Below are 19,055 nucleotides of genomic sequence, written 5' to 3'. Positions count from 1 at the left end.
TGCTTTCTGCGCATAATTTTAGAAACTCTAGTTTTAATTTCTGTTGTTGTCTTTTGTCTTTGTTAAAATTTTTATTGTGGTGGAAAATTTCTGTTGATATTAGAATCTTAGGAAGGAATGCGTCTCTCTACGAAAAGAGAGGTTGAGTGGAGGGATGACAAACCTGCAGAACAATAAGATTTTGCAACGTGTCTCACTATGAAAAGGGGAGGTTGAGTGGAAGGATGAGAAACCCACAGAACAATTATACACTAGCAATTTCCCTGGTTTGTTGGCTTTAAATTTGCTATCTCATCTTTAAAGAAAGGCAGTTGGGAGTGAGGTTGAATATCTATAGCCTAACAAGTCGGTTGCATTATAGGTTAATTGCTTACAGTCCAATTTGAGCCCCTTTTGCATTTTTCCTAACCCTAATATATTCAAACTCCATGTTTGTTGAATTGGATTCTTCTTATTTGCTCAACCGCCACCTTCGCACAACTGCCACAATGCAATCTGCTGCCATCAATCAGCTATGGGCAGCTGCTAGATGGCAATTTCAAAGTCCCTTTTATTGACTAATGGCTTCCAATCCACCTTCCTCCTCCTGTCGACAATTCCAGCCATTGCCTCCAATGACCTCAGCAACTATCCTCTCCTGGTTAACTATTGTCATTGTCCATGAGCCTGCACTCACCTGTTTCCTGATGGTTCAGTCCACCCTTGTCACTATCACACTTCCTTCAGCCATCAACCTGCAAATTGTACTCAGGTAAAACTACTTCTTGCATTGCAAGCGACAATCACCAACCTTAGCTGCAACGATGTCTTCCAGCACCCGTGAATGGAGTCTAAAGCCTCTCACCCGCAGCCTTAACCCTCGTTTGAGCCTCAGAGGTGCCAAACCCAATGAATCCATCTAAACCAATCCAAATTATTCATAACCTCAATCAATCAAACCAAAGATGATACGGTCTGATTTATGTCAACCCCACACGGTCCATGTGGTTGGGAATTTTCCATTGACACTGACCAAACTCAGACCGTGCAGCACCCTAGTTGTTCCATTAACAGTAACACTATCACCAGAAGAATTGTCCTAGGGTACATAAAACACAACATCATGTTTCAGCCAGGGTCATTTTATTTTATTTTTTTTCCATCCCATAAAATCTCAGGTTTGATGGGATCAAATTTAGGCTTTAGAATTTTAAGAACATCAAGTTGCTCTTGTTGTTTTTGCATTTCCTTAACATTAGTAGAAATAGGCAACACTCCATTCAGATCTTTATCAACATCACGAGGATTGCCAATAAGGTAATATTTTTACCATAAAAATACAAACAGTCACACTCTTTTGCCCCCTCCACTTAATTTCTTCCATTCATCTTATGAGTAGTGAAGTCTTCCAGGCAACAAGACACAGTAGGTTTAGATTCCATAGCTGTCAAACGAAAAACAGCATGATAGAATGATTCTAACTGTAGAAATAATAGCAACATACTGCCAAAGGAGCGGACTTACGGTCCCATAACCATTTCAAGGACAGCTGCTAACATCCAGATGACAGTGCCGGCAATCTAAAGTACACTGCTACCAGACAGTTCCATAAATAGGCTGCCTACATCCTCAAAAATCTCAATCCAACAACAGTGCCAACTGTTCTTGATCACAGGGCAGCCAGTCCACACCCAGAACACCACCAATAGCTACCATGAAGTACAAATTGTTCAATTTCTTGGGAAATATTCTACTTCATATGATCAAATGACAACTAAACTTGACATATCAATCAGACAATAATACTACTAAGTACTAAGTGAGAAGCAACTATTCTACACAAATTTCCTCTTGTAATTAAATGGCGTTAGTCCCAAAACCTCTGACCTGATTCAGATTTGTCAATAATTAAAAATACACAGAAAAGGAATACTGCCAAAAATGGAGTATATGACATGCAAATCAGAAACAAACTCTCAAACAAACTACAGATTCATATTCACCCCACGAGGTTGCTCTGCATTGGGCTTTTTGATGATCCTATCACATGGTGAAAGAGCCCTATATTTTGTTGAGCCCACAGCCAGCGGGTGTAATGGTTATATTTGTTGTCTATGTTCCTTGAGATGTGTGTTATTTGAGTTTCGATCATCATATAGATGCAATGAAATAAGTAAAGGGAGAGGAAATGACCAATGATAGGGCTAGGTTTTGACCATCTTATTCTGCTCTGGTGTCACGTTGCTATAGCTGTAGTCCCAAAAGCTTAAGCTTTAGTGAGATGGGAGATGTTTTAATAGTATGAAAGTTTTTTCTTTTTATCTTTATATTGTATTTCTCTCAGTTGTAATATCACTGTATTCAAGTTTGATGATGTATCCTTCTAAATAATTTTACTAATTATTTTGGGTGTTTTGAAGCATGGAGACTGACACATTTACGGACTGTCACCCAATCTAACACCTTTGAAATTAGTTAGGTTAGGTTGGATCCTATTAGCAGAATAATATACGTAATATGTGTGTGTACTAATACTCGCATTATTTTTTTATTGGTTTGTATAATGGTGATATGGCCAAAACATGTAATTCACATAACTCTTGTTACTCTTCTATTGTAAACTAGCTGTGGTTATTTTTATCATCTTCTCTTTGTTAGGTAAACCATTGTTGTGTGTTTGTTCCTTCTTTTTCACGGTTATAATATTTTATGTGTGTTTCTAAAAGAACATTGGAGAAGTGTCCACAAAATGGGTGAATTATATGAATTTTTAAAAATGATACTGGGCAATTATGTTGCGTTTTGCAGCTGTCTTGAGGGGTGTTAATGTGCCTTCTTCAAAGACTAGCATGTGTTCTTGTTCGAAGTGTCCCCACTGCGTAGTTGAATACCTTTAATCATAATTATATGAATGGTTGTCATTGAATGGAAAAACATGCACTGACCACATTTTTCTCTGTTTAAGAATCAAATTTATTTTGAGTAATATTTCTGGATAAAATTATCTAGCAATTTTAATTGTCCAAATTTGCAGGTTCATGTCCCCCCATCATGTATGCTTGATGGCGTCCACTCTCAGCATTTCTTTGGGACTGGTGTCATTGTATATCATTCTTTGAGCATGGGATTGGTTGCTGTTGACAAAAACACAGTTGCAGTATCTGTCTCAGATGTCATGCTATCCTTCGCTGCTTTTCCGGTTGAGATTCCTGGAGAGGTCAGTTTTAACTATACTTTTATAAATAAATTATTTTATTCATACATAGGTGTTTTTATTTTATAACGTTCCCAACTTTTTCTTTGCAGGTAGTTTTTCTTCATCCTGTTCATAATTTTGCGATTGTTGCTTATGATCCTTCTGCTTTGGGAGCTGTTGGTGCCTCAGTCGTTCGTGCTGCGGAACTTCTTCCTGGTAAGTTTGGCTTTTGCATGGATATTGTCATATGTTCTCTCAAAAACTTGGTTTGTCACATGCAGCAGGGATGAAAAACATATTTGGTTACAATGTTGATTGCATTTATGAAAATATGATCAAAGAATCTAGTTTATATTCCATTTTTTTGGACGTAGGGCCAAAAGAAGAGGTAAAAGAGGCAGATGAGAGGGTGGGGGGGGGGGGGAGATACAGCTGTAGGGAAAATACACAAACAGACGTCAATTCACAATCCAATTTTGGTAATGAATTATGTAATTCCTTTTTTTTTTTTTAATAAATCAAATGTGGTTGCAAAACATGACAAAAAATAATTTCCCCTTTTTTCAATAGCAAAAGAAAGTGTTATTCATACGAATAAAATTTACAGAGGGGAGAATGAGACATCGGCCCAAAAAAGGCCTGGAATTATCCAGTCAAACCAGCTAATAAAATTCTACGAAAAATGATAAATCAGCATTCCAAAATGTTCCTTCAGTCTCTCTGTAACTCGTGGAAACTAATTCCTCTGAAAAAACCCAAACTAGTGCACCACTGTGAGGCCAAATACTGAATTAGCCAAACCAGAACCCCGTTTAATTTCTTCCCATTGAATATCCTTGCATTATGCTCCAACCGTAACCCCAATAAAACTGCAAATATTCTACAGTTCCAAAGGACTGCCTTTTCTTTTCTCCTACCAAAGCCGTTGAAAGAAATAACTAACAATTCACGAACTGAAGAAGGGCTAACCCAGTTCTCTCCAGAAATACGAAAAAGCATATTCCAAATCCTCCAAGAATATTCACAGTGCAAAAGAAAAGGAGAAGCTGTCTCTGAATTTTTGTAACAGAGCGCACATGCATCAGAAGAGAGAGCCTTCAAAGGTCTCCTAATTTGCAGCAAGTTATTAGTATTAATTTTATTGAGCATAACCAACCAAGTGAATGCCTTTTTGGAGGAGCCTTAGTCTACCAGATGAAAAGATAGAGTGGGAAAGAAGAATTGGAGTGAGTCAAGAATTCAAAAAATGATTTACAAGTTAACACACCCGACTGGTCGAAGTACAGGACCCAACTTTCCTAGACCCAACCCTCCCTCCTTTTTTGACCTACAAACCTCATCGCCAACTGATAAGTGGTCCTTGTGATCCCCCCTACTAGACCACAGAAAGTCTCTAATGATTCTCTCGAGCAATCCCAATCAAATCCTAAATACCGATAGGAAATATAACAGAATGCTAGAGAGGCCTGGATCCAGGTTATTCTACCCCCTAAAGAGAAGGGTGCCCCTTCCATTTGTCTAACTCTTAGTCATCCCTTCCACTACCGAATTACAAAAATCCGCTGCTCTAGGGTTATCCCCCAAGGGGACCCCTGAGCCTGTCATAGGCCAATCCAGAATGTCACATCCCACTTCAGTGGCCCTTTCCGACAAAAAATTAATATGGAAACTAATAATGCCAGGGCATCTTTCACCTATTTTTTATTTTGAGGTTTATAATGTTGGAAGTGAGATCCTATCCTGATTGAACTGGTATCTGCGAAGGTTCATGGTAAATTAAGGTACCTAGGTGGGTGGCACCTAGTATGGGAGGATCACGTCATGAAGATCAAAAAACATTGTTTGGGCTATTGTGCAATGTTTTATCCCTGTAGTTAGACTTGCTGTGGCTTGTTTGGGCTGCCATGCAATGCTCCTACTGAGTGACCCAGTCTAAAACAGCCTACCAACAATGTCTTTTTTCAGGTTTTGACTCTTAATGACGCTACTAGATTGTGATTCACTTACCACTAAGGTTCTGTTCACAGTTCCTTTGGGCGGTATTATGAATTTCTTACCATGCTCTTCAAAATGTTACACCTACTTGAGGTGTTTGTAATGGTCTTACCCTCTTTCATAATTTGGGTTATATAGTCTATTTGAATGACCCCACCTCTCAAGGTTGGATCCATGGTGTTGGATCAAGTGTTTTTGTTGTTCGTTTAGATGTAGTTCTGATGAGCTCAACGATGCACAAGTTTTATTTGGTAAGAAGAAATTGCAAAGTAGGGAAAATTTGAATGAGAATGGGCTGTGTCTAAAAAAATAAATTGAAGAGTCATAAAAAATCTCAAATTGATGCTGTGCTTTTTCCCAAAGTTCCAAAATTTATAGAGTGAATTTCTATAATATAAAAAATGATCAAGCTGGCGAAGTGCAACAATTTGACAATTAATTTTGAGGTCACAAAAGAACTGATTAGGCAGCTAACCTGAACCAGCATGCCGTGAAGTTGCAAAGAAGATATAATTCCAAGGACTTGAAATGTGCTAAATGAGAAGAACATTTATGCTAAACATTTATCCAAGGGCTTCTCTTTTGCTTCTTTTTTTCCTATTTTTTTTTCCTGCTAAAACTGATCTTGATGAATAGGTTAAGAGGGGAATAATGGGAAGCTTAAGAGTTAGGCTTTAAGATGGAAGAGAAAAGGGAAGAAGGGGAAAACAAGAAGAAGAGGATTTAGGGATCTCATTTCATTGGACAGAGGCTGCAGCTAGTTAATGGGGAGGTGAGGGGCTTCCAGTAATTCTGCCAGCAGCTCTCGTAATTCCAGCTAGGCAATTGTTGATGATGATGAGAGATTGAATTCCATTGGTGGTTTGGTATATGACGGTGTTCTTTTGCGGAAGGAAAGTGCTACATGTTGCAGCACTTCCTTTTTTGAATTTTTCTGATTCTTCTTCCTACTCTATATGGACTACATGGCCTCTCTCTCTCTCTCTCTCTCTCTCTCTCTCTCTGTCTTTGTTCTTTTCTCTTCTGCTCACCTACTAGTTTTCTGTTCTGGAAGCAATTTTTTTTTCTCTGCTTCAATTTTTCAGCCAATGGCCGTGATGTCTTCATCTTCTCTGCTGTTCCCAGCTGTTGCAGTGTCTGTTTACTGCTTTAACAAATTCTTTTTTGTTTCTCTTGGGTTGGATTGAGCTGTGGTTGAAAGCTTGAATACTGTGGCTGTGGGGATCAACTGTTAGGTTGCTCCTTCGTGACAGGTTGGTCATGGGTTTGAGTCCAAGGAAACAGCATTTCTGCATAAAAACAGTGGTAATGCTGCATAATCTGTGACGATCCTCTCCCTACCCTCACAAAGTAAGGAGCCTTGTCTCCCAGGGATGCCTTTTTTTTTTAAGCAAGGGTCTGGGTTGCAGCTGCTGTAGATAATCAAGTTGAGGATCAGAGAATAATGATTGCAACTGTGGATGACAGGATGTTATGGTGAATAGGATGTTAGTGTTACACCTGTAGGAGAAGATTAGAGTGGATCGGCGATGGTTTGAATGGAAAGCAACGATTATAGACTATGGAAGCAGTACAGAACCACTTGATCAAAGTGAGGCTCTGGTACCAATTGATGAAGATCAAATGGCTAAAAGAGAAAACAGTAGGAAAATGATAGAAAATAGGCAAAATCAAATGGAAGTAAACATAAAATTGAAGGGAAAAATCAAAAACCCTGTTTAAACTTTACATTCTCAATTGTGCAAGCTATTTGACACATTATGTTCGAAATTCTAAATAAGGTGACTAAATCAGATCCCTGAACTAAAAATTACAGAATAAAATCCAGCAAACTGAATCTTTAATTACACGTATGCCAGTGGTAGACATGAAAACTTTGCTGTGTGCGATAGCCCATCATGTGCCATTGTAATGTGGTTGGGCGCATGTATGCACAAATGGCTCATAGCATACATCTTAAGAAATTATGTGTAAGTGGCTAAGTGCTCCTTGTGCACAAAAGTCACTGGATACTATTACTGTCTACTGCAGTTTTCTCTGTGCTTCTCAGAATTCACCTGTTCCTTCTCAACACTTTTCTGGACCCTGAGTGTTAAAAGTGATATGTTACTTCATGGATGCACTTCGTTGAAATGATGTTATTTCTTGATTATTCTTGCTTATATCTGTTCAATACACTGATACAGAGCCTGCATTGCGTCGTGGGGATTCTGTCTATCTTGTGGGATTGAGTCGAAGCTTACAGGCAACATCAAGGAAATCCATTGTCACCAACCCATGTGCTGCTCTGAATATTAGCTCTGCTGATTGTCCACGTTACAGAGCAACGAATATGGAAGTTATTGAGCTGGATACAGGTATATTGTGTCTCAGTTTCAACTGCCTGAAGTGGCTTATAATTGTCCAGGAGTCATATTGGTGCATGTTATTTTCTTTTCCTTTCCTTTCTAAAGTTAATTTTTCATCGTGTCATGTAATATTGCGTTTCAGATTTTGGAAGTACATTTTCGGGGGTGCTGACTGATGTACTTGGAAGGGTTCAAGCTATCTGGGGATGCTTCTTAACTCAGGTTTGTACTGAAGATTCCTTTCTTGTCATGTGCTTCACTGTGGCAACGTGTTCTGATGCACGCATTCTCAACTGCAGCTGAAATATGGTTGTAATACTTCAGAAGATCATCAATTTGTCAGAGGCATCCCAATTTACACCATCAGCCAAGTGCTTGATAAAATCATATCTGGTGCGAATGGACCCCCTCTATTAATAAATGGTGTCAAAAGACCAATGCCGCTTGTTAGAATTATGGAGGTTGAGCTCTATCCTACTTTACTTTCGAAAGCTCGGAGTTTTGGACTTAGAGATGATTGGATCCAAGTAAATGTTCTTCTTGATATGGTTCTCTTGTTATTATTGTTATTGTTGCTGCTGCTGCTGCTTTCTTCATTTCTTTCCGTTTGTTTTAACCTTATGCCTGCTATACAGATTGATTTTCCTTTTGCTTTAGTGCTTAATATGATGTATATGTCAGGTGAGTTTTTGTTGTTTGTTTAACTTTCAGTACTTATCCTGATCCCTCACCTTGCAGGCAAAAAATTGGAAATGATTTTGGATGTGTGCGCTATGTTATTACTGGTTAAAATCAATTGCATTCCTTATGTAAAAAAAATATTTCTCTGAAATTTGTTGGAACTAATGGTTCACACACGGACTTACTTTTCCCTCGGGGTTCCCATGGTTGGTATGCATGTTTGAATTTATATATATATATATATATTGCTGTTGTTGTTATAGCAGAAACAATATTTATTGAAGATGCATGGTACCTTTGGTAGTGTACTCTTGTGAGATGAATTTGGATTCAACTATTTCAAGGCTTGACGTGAATGTATTCATCTTTATTCCAATAAAAAAAATTCCATCAAAATGGAGGAGGAAGGAAAAACCTGCTTAGGTTAGTATATATGTACCTTAATGCTTAAGAGTGGCTGTCTCCTGCTTGGCCATCCTACATAATCAGACAATTTTTTGGAACCATGGAAAGAACATTGTGAAAATGCCAGAAAATTAGAGGAAGTTGCATCATCCTTAATTCTTTTAAATTTTATAGGACAAAAATCAATGGCTTGCCAAGGAATGGAGAAAGTTGGGTCAAATATTTTGATGGATTCTTCAATATTTGATTGCATGAAATAAGCTTCTTTTTTGTGCTGGATGCCTGGATGTTTCCATAACCATTGCAATGAAAGCCTTTCCCCCTACCCCATTAATTTACCAAGGTGGTTAGAATCAAGATCCTAGATAGGATCCTTGGGAGGGTCTGCAAGATCAGACGAGGATCAGATCGTGGATCGTAAGATTCTACTTACAATATAAAATAAATTAAAATGCTATGTTTTGGAATTTTAGGACAACTCTCAGTAAAATAATCCTAAAAACTTGGTAGTAAGTTCAGAAATTAAGAAAAATTTCAGGAATGTAGTAAAGTGCGCTGCAAAGGGTAGACTGTTGCTAGCTTATTTATATAATAATTAAGACAAAATCTGAATAGTCTGAACTGCAAAGTGCTCTGCAAAGGGAAGACTCTTGCTAGCTTATTTATATAATAATTATAATAAAAAAGAAAAGCAAAAAGAATGAAGAGAAAAAGGAAGAACAAATTGCTAATCTTAATTCAATGAACTGATTTAACTTTCTCAGCTTCTGTGGTTTTGTCATCAGACCACAAGAATATGGAGGAGAAGAAGAGGGAAAAAAAGAAGAGAAAGAAAAGAGGAAAAAGAACAGTTTTTTGTTGAAGGAAGAACTTTTTGCTAGTCGCAAAGAAAAGAAGAGGAAAAATAAAGCTATATGCTCTCTGCTTTGGGAAAAAGTATAGGTCTCTGACTAGTTTGCAATTTTAATTTGTTTTAGTTTTGCAAGTATTAACGTTGCTAGTTTTCAATTTTTACTTTTTTATTTCCAGTTTTCATTTTTGGTTTTTGTATCTATAATTTTTTATAGTGATCTTAACTTATATGTTCTGTGGAAGAAGACAGTGACTTCTCATAAGCTTTTTAAAATCCCAGAACCTCCCTTGAGGTTTGACATAAAGACACAAACCTCCCATGAGGTTTCATAAATTCCACAAACCTTCCCTTATATTTGACTTTTAGGACACATATACCCCTCGCCATGCTTTTTTTTTATTTTTTTTTGCCAAATATAAGGAGAGGTCTGTGTCTTTTTGCCAAACCTTAGTGGTTAGTGGAATTCTTGGAACATCAAGGGAGATCCATGTCTTTGGAATTTTTGAGACCTCAGGGAGGTTCTTGTCTTTTTGCCAAACCTAAGGGGATGTTAGTCTCTTTGACCTTATATCCTTCTCGTGGATAGAATTTGGACCTGTTTTGAGGAAAGGTTAGACTGATCAATGTGGTCTCAGTTTGACTATTTTTTACCTAAATTTTTGAAAAGACATTGTTGATTGTTTTGGTCAAAGTCCAATTATGATTGGATGGGGGGTTCTAATTTGATGAATTGGTAGGATACAAGTTCGGCTTCTAATCCAATTATAGTGATCTCTTTTTGTGGTCCTTATAAATATTTGTTTGTATAAGAGGGATTGCTTGTAATATATTTATGTATGTATGTTCAAATTACATGATCTAAATTTGAATAGGGTTACACCATGTTTTGTACACTTCTCCTGGGATTAAGGAAATAGCTCTCCATTGTTGAATGGGAAGTTCATATCATGCCTTATGCCTTCACCAATTTAGTTCCATCACCTAAGGGGTGCATCTTGTCTAATCAGTTAAGATCCTTAGATTCCTTTAGAAGTGGTTTAAAATTCCCAAAAGCATGCTACCATGTATTGACCTTTTTGTTACCGTTGATGGGACCAGAATTTGATTGTTGAATAGGATCTGGTGCAAACTTTCAGTCTAGCAGTGGAGCCTTGAAAAAATTGTTGTTGACTACTTAGCTTTGTTATGCAATTTGAGCTCTCTCTCTCTCTCTCTCTCTCTCTCTCTCTCTCTCTATATATATATATATATATATATATATATATATTGTTAGAATAGTAATTGTATTATGGTATCATGTGTTGAAGAGTTTGTCACTCCTAGGGCCCAAAATCTGGTTTTTTGTTTTTGATTTTATGCACAAATTCTTAATTTTCAGACAAGTCACTGAACTCGATAAATCATATGAATCTTCTTGTTAATGAAATTTCTGAAAATTTTCAAGGAATGATTAAATTTTATAATGTTTTTCTTTTCTCAAATAGCTTATGAAATTCGACCCCCACATTTACCCCTGTTTTTTTTTTTTTTGCCAACAATGGTCTTGCTATTAGAGTTCACCAGAACAAGTTATTTAATTATTTTGGAGAATGTTGGGTTTGTCAAGAGACAGCAGAGGAGTTTTTGGCAATTCACTTTGTTAGTTTTGGTAGGAAAAAGGAAGGAAAATTGTTATGGAAATGTGCTTTCTTTGCAGCATTTTGGGGCCTGTGGAATGAACAAAATGTGCGTATTTCTCAATGAAGAAGCTGTCATTTCTGTTGGTTTGGGACAAGATTCACGATTTAGCTTCTCTTTGTTGTGTAGTAATGGGAACTTCAATGGGTTGCGATTTTTGGATTTTCAGCATGATTGGCATTCCTTGTTGACTTGCTTGTTAGAGCGTACTGATTACTCTGGGTAGTTTTTGTGCTTATTGGTTTTTCCATTTTTGCTTAACCCAGTGTGTGAAGGAGATGTCTTATTCTTCTGTTTGTAATGTATCCATGAATTTATTTTGTTAGCAAAAAAAAAAAAAAAAAATTATTAAGGTGTTGTGTAGGTTCGAACTAGAACGAATATTGTATATTATGACGCATCATCGAAAGGAGGTCTTGCATGAGTAAATTTTAAACAATTTTTTTGTACACAAGTCATCATTAACACTCTGCACTATACTAGAGTTCAATGATTAAATTAGGGGAAATAGAAATTTAAGATATAAAGCAAACAGTAGTCCAGGTTTATAGTTTTAGAGGTTACTAAACTTATTTTGACATAATGAGGGTGTGGATGCATGTGGGAGCATGTATCTATGCTTGTTAGTTATTACTTCAAAAATTGTGATGTTTAATATTTTTACGATTTTCATTAAAAGAATTTTTTAGTCTGTATTTGGATGAAAGCTAGCATTAAGATATTGTTGAGTTCTTTTGTATTTAAGCATGTTGTATTTGATTATCATCACTAGTTTCCTAGAACCTCAATAATATTTTACTATTTTTTAATTCTTACCCTTGGCATTCTATTCATAAGTCCTGGGGCTGTCTCGGTATTGTAAGCATTGTTTATGTTCTGAAATGGTTTTCAAAATTTTGTACTTGTTTGTTTGCTTTAATGAAAATATCAGTTTGACCATCTTTCTTATTCAACATTAATTTGCTACAAAGGCGTCTCTCATCAGACATGATGGGAAGCTTGTAGAAGAGGACTTTAGAGGTGATTTTAGTAAGGGTTTCTTACTTTATTATGTTTTTAAGTTTCCTTCAGTTACTAGATATGAGGGTTATAGTAGGTTTAGTAACATACCATTGGCTATAATCTGTTGTTCCATATCCTAGATTTCTTTACACTTGAAACTCGATTCTTTATTAGGCTAAAGGCATTAGTCGTATTAGTGGCGCACAAAATTCGTTGAACTTTTGTTAAAATTCATCATTGTCAAAATTTATTTTTAGTTTTATGGTCATAAAGTTCCATAAAATTGTTAAAATTTCCATCTCAAAATTTTCCCACTGCCTTATAAATAAAAATAAGGTCCAATTATCTTTTTGAACTTCCTTTTCAAATTTCTGCAATTTCTTCAAGATTTATAGAAATCTCAAAATATCAGTGGAAAATATTATTTTGTTGAAAATTTCCATAGAATAAAATTTCATTAGAAGTGTAATTTTTATGGTTTCAGAGCTGTCCAATATGACAGCTGAACTTATATTATTATTCCTAAAATATACATGGAAATTTTATGGTAACTAACTTCACTGAGGTATAATTTAAGGAATTTCATCGAATCTTTGAGAGATCTGGTAAATTTTCGACTACATTGTAAACCATCTAAAAATATTTTTTAAAAATAAAATATGTTCTTTATCTGTGTTATTTAAAAAATTATCATTTTCTAAACAAATTTGCACATGCCCATTTATGATTTTGCATCCCATTTGAATACTTGTACATTTGTATTTTTAATTTTAATTAATAATATCTCAACCCATTTTTTAGTTTTTTAATAATTTTCAAGATCTAAAGTATTTATGAAACAACCATGATTGGTTTGTCACTCTATTTGAATAAAATGTATATTGCTGATTTCTTTAAAATTATTTTGTCATAATTATAAACACACCAGTTAGTTTAAACTTATAAATTGGCATTTTTTTTAAATTTATTTAAATTTTGTGTATATGTGCTCCTTTTGTGAATGGATTCACCACGAATTACCTTGTGGGATGGATCAATTATAACTTTGAAAAATGATAGTTGTAAACCTTTTGAACATTTCTGCAATATTAACTTTGTTGGTTAAGAACAGTCTTTATTGGGCATTTTGCTTTTAGATGGATTCCATTTAAATGTAAGATGAATTTAGTTAATTGTTGACTTACATTTGAGGATATTCATTGCACTTACACTTTATGGTGTTGCAACTAGGGGTTTACTTGGCTTGGTTCGGTTATGGGCCAAACTGAAAACCAAACCGAAAATTGCGGTTTTTGAACTTCCCGAACTGAAACCGAAATCGAACCGAATGTGTTATTCCATGGAGAAGCGAACATTTGGTGGTTCGGTTATGGTCTTTTCTGTTTTTAACTGATTTTCAAAATATTTAACATTTATTTTTCATAAGGGTTGTTGAGAATCTATTGGACATTTTGATTTTTTATAGTGTTTCATAATATTAACAAAATTAGACCTGTTAAATTGTTTAGACAACTGAAAACGTGTTGGTCTTGTTGGACCTTTTTCTTTTTGTTCCTAATTCCTACTAGTTTAGTAGTTTAGTAGCTCCTACAAACCATCATAATGCGAATTATATATCAATTAACCACAATGCCCCAATCCTTGGGATCTTTAATAATTAAATCTCTCTATCCCTAATTTCACAAAACAGACACGCAAATTATTTGGCACTTTAATAATTCGGTTTATTTGTTTCTAATTACCCAAAATAAACATTCACAATAAACAAAGAAAATATTAAATATCCCAAATTACAAATAAAAAACAAACATTCAAATTATTCATCAAAAGAGAAAATCAATGGTTTAAAATTTTAAGGAATTGAAGTCATCCACATTCTTCAATCCATATTCTTCAATCTTCAAGATTGTAGCTTCATATCTCCAATCTCCATACAAGTTGTGAAAATTTGCAAGTGCACGAAATTGTAACAAGTAATATAGTTATAAAGAAGGATGTTGAACCCACGAGGACTATTTACCTATTAAATATTGAAATTGTTCTAATTTTTAATTATATGAAAATCAAGAAAAATGGTGGATTTTGAATCTGAAAAAATTAAAATAAAAATAAATCTACAAATGAAGAATTTACCAAATACTTAAAAAGAAGAAGATTTCACCCAAGAAGGACACACTAAGGCATCTGACTCAACTAACCAATCCAATGCTAAATCCTAATTTTGCAATCAATTAGTTATCATTGTAAGAACCCGAACCGTGGTATGTGGGGTTGATTATGTAAAAGAGGGGTAAAGATGGAAATTCTGTAGGCTTCTTCGACGAAGCCATAATTCGTCGACGAAGGTAGAAGGCTTTTTGTCGAAGAAATTCAGAGGTTCGTCGACGAAGAAAAGCCGAGAGGTGGAAATTGGAAATATCAGGCTTTGTCGACGAAATCTTCGATTGCTCAACGAAATCCCTTACTTTTCGTTGACGAAGGTACCTTTTTGTCAACGAAATCCCTCGGGTCAAAGGTCTATAAAAGGATCTTTTGGGTTTCTTCATTGCTAAGTTATGGATTATCTCTCTCTCTCTCTCTCTCTAGATTTCGAAGCTCTCTCTCTCTCTCTCTCTTCGATTCCTTCGCCGTTTGTCACTGGATTCACAAATCCAAAGTTACTGCGAGGATCAGTGAAGGATTCTCTACGTTTCTAACGGATCGGAATCTCGTTTTGAGTGATTTCGGGTTTCGGGTCAAAATCGAGGTAAGACTCGGTTTTCATTTTTGATTCGGTATATGTATAGTAGTACGGATTCTAAGTATGTTTTGTACTATGGTTTGTAGGTTTTGGAGTCTCGGTTCGTAGTTTTGAGGACCGTAGAGTTCGTAGTTGGTTTGCGGGTTAAGGTAAGGGGATTCTGTTTATATCAGTCCATTTTTGAAATCAGGATTGGTAAGCTTGTAGGCTACGATCGTATATATGTTTTGACTACTTATTTGGGGAAATCTATTGGGTAAAAATGCGGGATTTGCGGGTTACAGTTTTTGAGAAAATTGGGGATTTCGGGTATCATCTCTATTTTGTTTGGAAAATCGTTTGTCTTGTTTAAACTTTATTATTGAGGTGACCGTAAACCATATTTGCATAAACTGTATACTTGAAATTGTAAATGATATGATTTGCCGTAATCCAAATAAGTGTGGTATGTATGGATGTATGTATTTGTTCCGGGTATTTGTAAAACAGTTATGTGGCGCCTAATTATTGTACGCTGAAATGTATAGGAACGTGAGTTCTAAAATGATTCCAGGTTTTGTGAAATCGACTAGGGGCGGCTAATTACCGTACGCCGAGAGTGACCGGCTCTATATCCGAGGGTGTGAAATATCACCAGTCTAATTCCGGTTGGTCACCGAAGTGGTGTGTGCTATATGCTATATCGTATGATGCAATGGATTCACTGTGGGCCTAGGTCGTCCCAGCGTAGTTGGCACGTGGCAATGTAATCGGGGTGAGACTAGGTGACCTTGTGTAGTTGCGTATGTAGCAATGGATTCACTATTGGGCTTGAGTCGTAGATCTTCGTAGTTGCATGTGTAGAAACGTAATCGCTGTGAGACCAGGTGACCTTGTGTAGTTGCGTATGAAGCAATGGATTCACCATTGGGCCTTGATCGTCGTAGCGTAGTTGTGTATGTAGCAATGTAATCATTGTGAGACGAGGTGACCTGGTGTAGTTGCGAACTAGTGTGACGACACTGACCGTATGTATGTATGTATGTTGGGTATTGTATGAACTGGAATGGTTTTCTGAAAATATTAAAACTGTATGTATTTGTATGAAACTGTACGAATTGTTTCAAACTGTATCGTATGTATAGTGTTATGAAGTATGTAAAATAATACTGGTATGCCACACACTGATATAAATTGCTTTCTTCCTTACTGAGAGGTGTCTCACCTCGAATGTACGTACAATATTTTTCAGGGCCTTCAGGTAGCGATAAGTAGCAACCTAGCGTTTGGAAGCAAGGGTGACGTAGCTACTGTTAGTACCTTTTGGGTACGAGTTTTGGTACCTAGGTTGTTGGGATAGATTTGTTGACACCTGGGGTATGTTTTGTAATAGGGGAATGTATATCCTAGCTTGTATAGTATAGACTCTGGTATGATATTGGTTTTGTATAAAAGACTGTATTTCGCTGCGTATTCTGGATAGTATGGACGTTTGTATGTATGTATGTAGGGCATGCGTTCACCCCACAGGGTGGGACCCTCTTTGTATGTTGTATCAGGTATGTTTTAATTGATACAGAGACAGGTTAGGTTACTTAAATTCACCCCCGGGTTCCATTTCCGGGTTTGGGGCGTGACAGCTTGGTATCAGAGCTAAACAGGTTGTGAGGTCTTGTAGACTTGGTTAGGAGTATTGATGTGTACATACTAGAGTATAGGATGTAGGAAATGAGTAGTATTGGTTGAGGGTTGTTCTATTGCTGGACCAGGATTTGTCGGCGGTATTTCGTGTTTTTCGTGGGATGACGATTCCAGTAAAGGCAGGGCAGACCATTGACGACTTTCATGTCGGTGTGACGGGACAGGCTGAGACTTGTGAGAGTAAGAGTTGACATGATTAGGTCTATGATTGTGTTAACTGTGTACGATATAGGAATTCTAACCGATTCCTATTCTGTTTTCAGTATGGAGCCCAAGGATAATAACTTGAAGAGTGGTTCTGAGGAGACGGCGAGCGACAAGTCTCCTTTTATGTCTCGTGGTTTAGCGAGACAGGTGATCCGAGAGATTGGGCGGAGTGTTAGGAGACACGAGAGCTCTCCTATTGATGCGGGGTGTACCATTGAGAGGTTCACCTGCATGCACCCTCCGACATTTACGGGAGGACCTGATCCGATAGTGGTAGGGGACTAGGTCGAGAAGACCGAAAGGATTTTGGAAGTCCTCCACTGGACTGAGAAGCAGGAGGTTTTGTACGCTACCTTCCAGCTGACTGGGGAGAGGCAGGGCGATGGTGGATGGCAGTGAGCCTACTGGAGAGGCAGAGAGCTGGTCCATCTAGTATGACGTGAGGCTGTTTCAAGGAGGTATTCTTCGAAAGATACTTTCCGGTCTCCACTTGGGATGCAAATGCCGATGAGTTTTCAGGCCTGACACAGGGTACTTTGACGGTGCAGAAGTATGCTGCTAGATTTATTGAGCTATCTCGATTTGCGCCGTACTTAGTTCCGAATGAGCACGAGAAGGCTTGAAGGTTCGAGAGGGGTCTGAGGAAAGACATTCGCCGTCTTGTGGGGATGTTGCAGATCCGTGAGTTCTCTGTTCTGGTGGATAAAGCTACCATAGTTGAGACTGACCTTCGGGGAGACAAGGTAGTGCTGGTTCAGGGGAAGAGGCCAGTACCTTCTGGTCCTCAGAGTGGTCCTTCGCAGGTTCCATGGAAGAAGAAGAAGAACTACAGCTTTGGTTATTGGCATAACACCGAGCGGCTGAACTTTCAGGGGGATCCATCCTCAGCACCGTGTGCTAAATGCCGTAAATGGCATGAGGGCGAGTGTCAGCCATTCCGGAGTGTTTGCTTCAACTGTGGCAAGTCAGGCCACATGGCTAAGAGCTGTCAAGAACCGAGGAGGATTATGCCTGCACCGAGTCAGAGCAGTGGAAGTAACCAGGTGCCTCGGGTGAATTATCAGGCAACCACGGCTCCGGCGAGAGTATATTCACTTACTCCAGTAGATGCGGAACATGCTGGGAACGTGGCGATAGGTACCATGTTATTGCTTTCGAATAAAGCTATTGTGTTATTTGATTCGGGGGCAACCCATTCGTTCATATCTGCTAGATTTGTGAAATTGTGTGGGGTTGAAACCCAACTTTTGAATGAATGTTTGGCTATGGCTACGCCGACTGGGAGTATAACGATTTGTAGTAAGGTGTTAGCAAACTGCCCGGTTGTGATTCAGGAGAGACTGCTATTGGCGAATCTTGTAGTATACGACATGTTGGGTTTCGACGTCATACTGGGAATGGATTGGTTGTTCTCCAGTTGTGCGGTGATTGACTGTCGGAAGAAGGTAGTAGTGTTCAGACCTCCTGGGAAGCAGGAGTATGAGTTCGTGGGATCGTGTGTGCGGTCAACGCCACAGATTCTATCGGCTTTACAGGCGAGGAGGTTACTCTTGGATGGTTGTTAGGGGTACCTAGCTTGTGTGAAGGAACCGCCGCGGGATGAGTTGAGACTCAAGGACATTCGGGTGGTCAGCGAGTTCCCGGATGTGTTTCCAGATGATTTACTCGGTTTACCTCCGGATCGTGAGGTGGAGTTTGCGATTGAGTTGCTGCCTGGCAAGGCACCGATCTCTAAAGCTCTGTACCGGATGACTCTAGCAGAACTTCGAGAGTTGGAGGAGCAATTGCAGGAATTACTAGACAGGGGATTCATTCGACCTAGTGTTTTGCCTTGAGGAGCTCCAGTATTATTTGTGAATAAGGACGGGTCGACGCGTATGTGCATTGATTACCATGACTAGTTGTGAAAAACCGTTACCCTTGCCTCGTATAGATGATCTTTTTGACTAGTTGCAGGGTACGCAGGTTTTTTTGAAGATTGACTTGCGGTCAGGATATCATCAGGTGAGGTTTAGAGCAGAGGATGTAGCAAAGATTGCTTTCCGAACCCGATACAACCACTATGAATTCTTGGTTATTCCATTTGGGTTAACCAATGCACCGGCAGTGTTCATGGATCTGATGAACAGGGTTTTCCATGAGTACCTAGATCGATTCGTAATGGTATTCATAAATGACATTTTGGTATACTCGAGGAGTACGGAAGAGCATGTGGAACATTTGAGGTTAGTGTTACAGATTTTGCGGGAAAAGAAGCTGTATGCTAAGATGAAGAAGTGAGAGTTCTGGTTG

The 19,055-nt window shown here is 37.8% G+C and overlaps 1 protein-coding gene across 4 annotated transcripts in view; it reads left to right on the top strand.

Annotated features, from left to right (window-relative positions):
• LOC131160351 (protease Do-like 7) overlaps positions 1-19,055 on the top strand; it is a 133,915-nt gene that overhangs the window by 88,231 nt on the left and 26,629 nt on the right. For all 4 annotated transcript variants that reach the window (XR_009138015.1, XR_009138014.1, XM_058115964.1 and 1 more), the window contains 5 exons: positions 3,014-3,196; positions 3,286-3,391; positions 7,357-7,527; positions 7,661-7,740; positions 7,818-8,045. Coding sequence is in view for 2 of the 4 variants with exons in the window: in XM_058115964.1 (XP_057971947.1) it covers positions 3,014-3,196; positions 3,286-3,391; positions 7,357-7,527; positions 7,661-7,740; positions 7,818-8,045 (768 nt within the window). In the remaining 2 variants the exon portion in view is untranslated. The remainder of the gene's footprint in view (positions 1-3,013; positions 3,197-3,285; positions 3,392-7,356; positions 7,528-7,660; positions 7,741-7,817; positions 8,046-19,055) is intronic.

The sequence above is a fragment of the Malania oleifera genome, chromosome 7 (genome assembly GCF_029873635.1).
Source record: "Malania oleifera isolate guangnan ecotype guangnan chromosome 7, ASM2987363v1, whole genome shotgun sequence".
Classification (NCBI taxonomy): Eukaryota; Viridiplantae; Streptophyta; class Magnoliopsida; order Santalales; family Ximeniaceae; genus Malania; species Malania oleifera.
The sequence above is the reverse complement of the archived record's forward strand: the minus strand, read 5'-3'. Positions and strand labels throughout refer to the sequence as shown.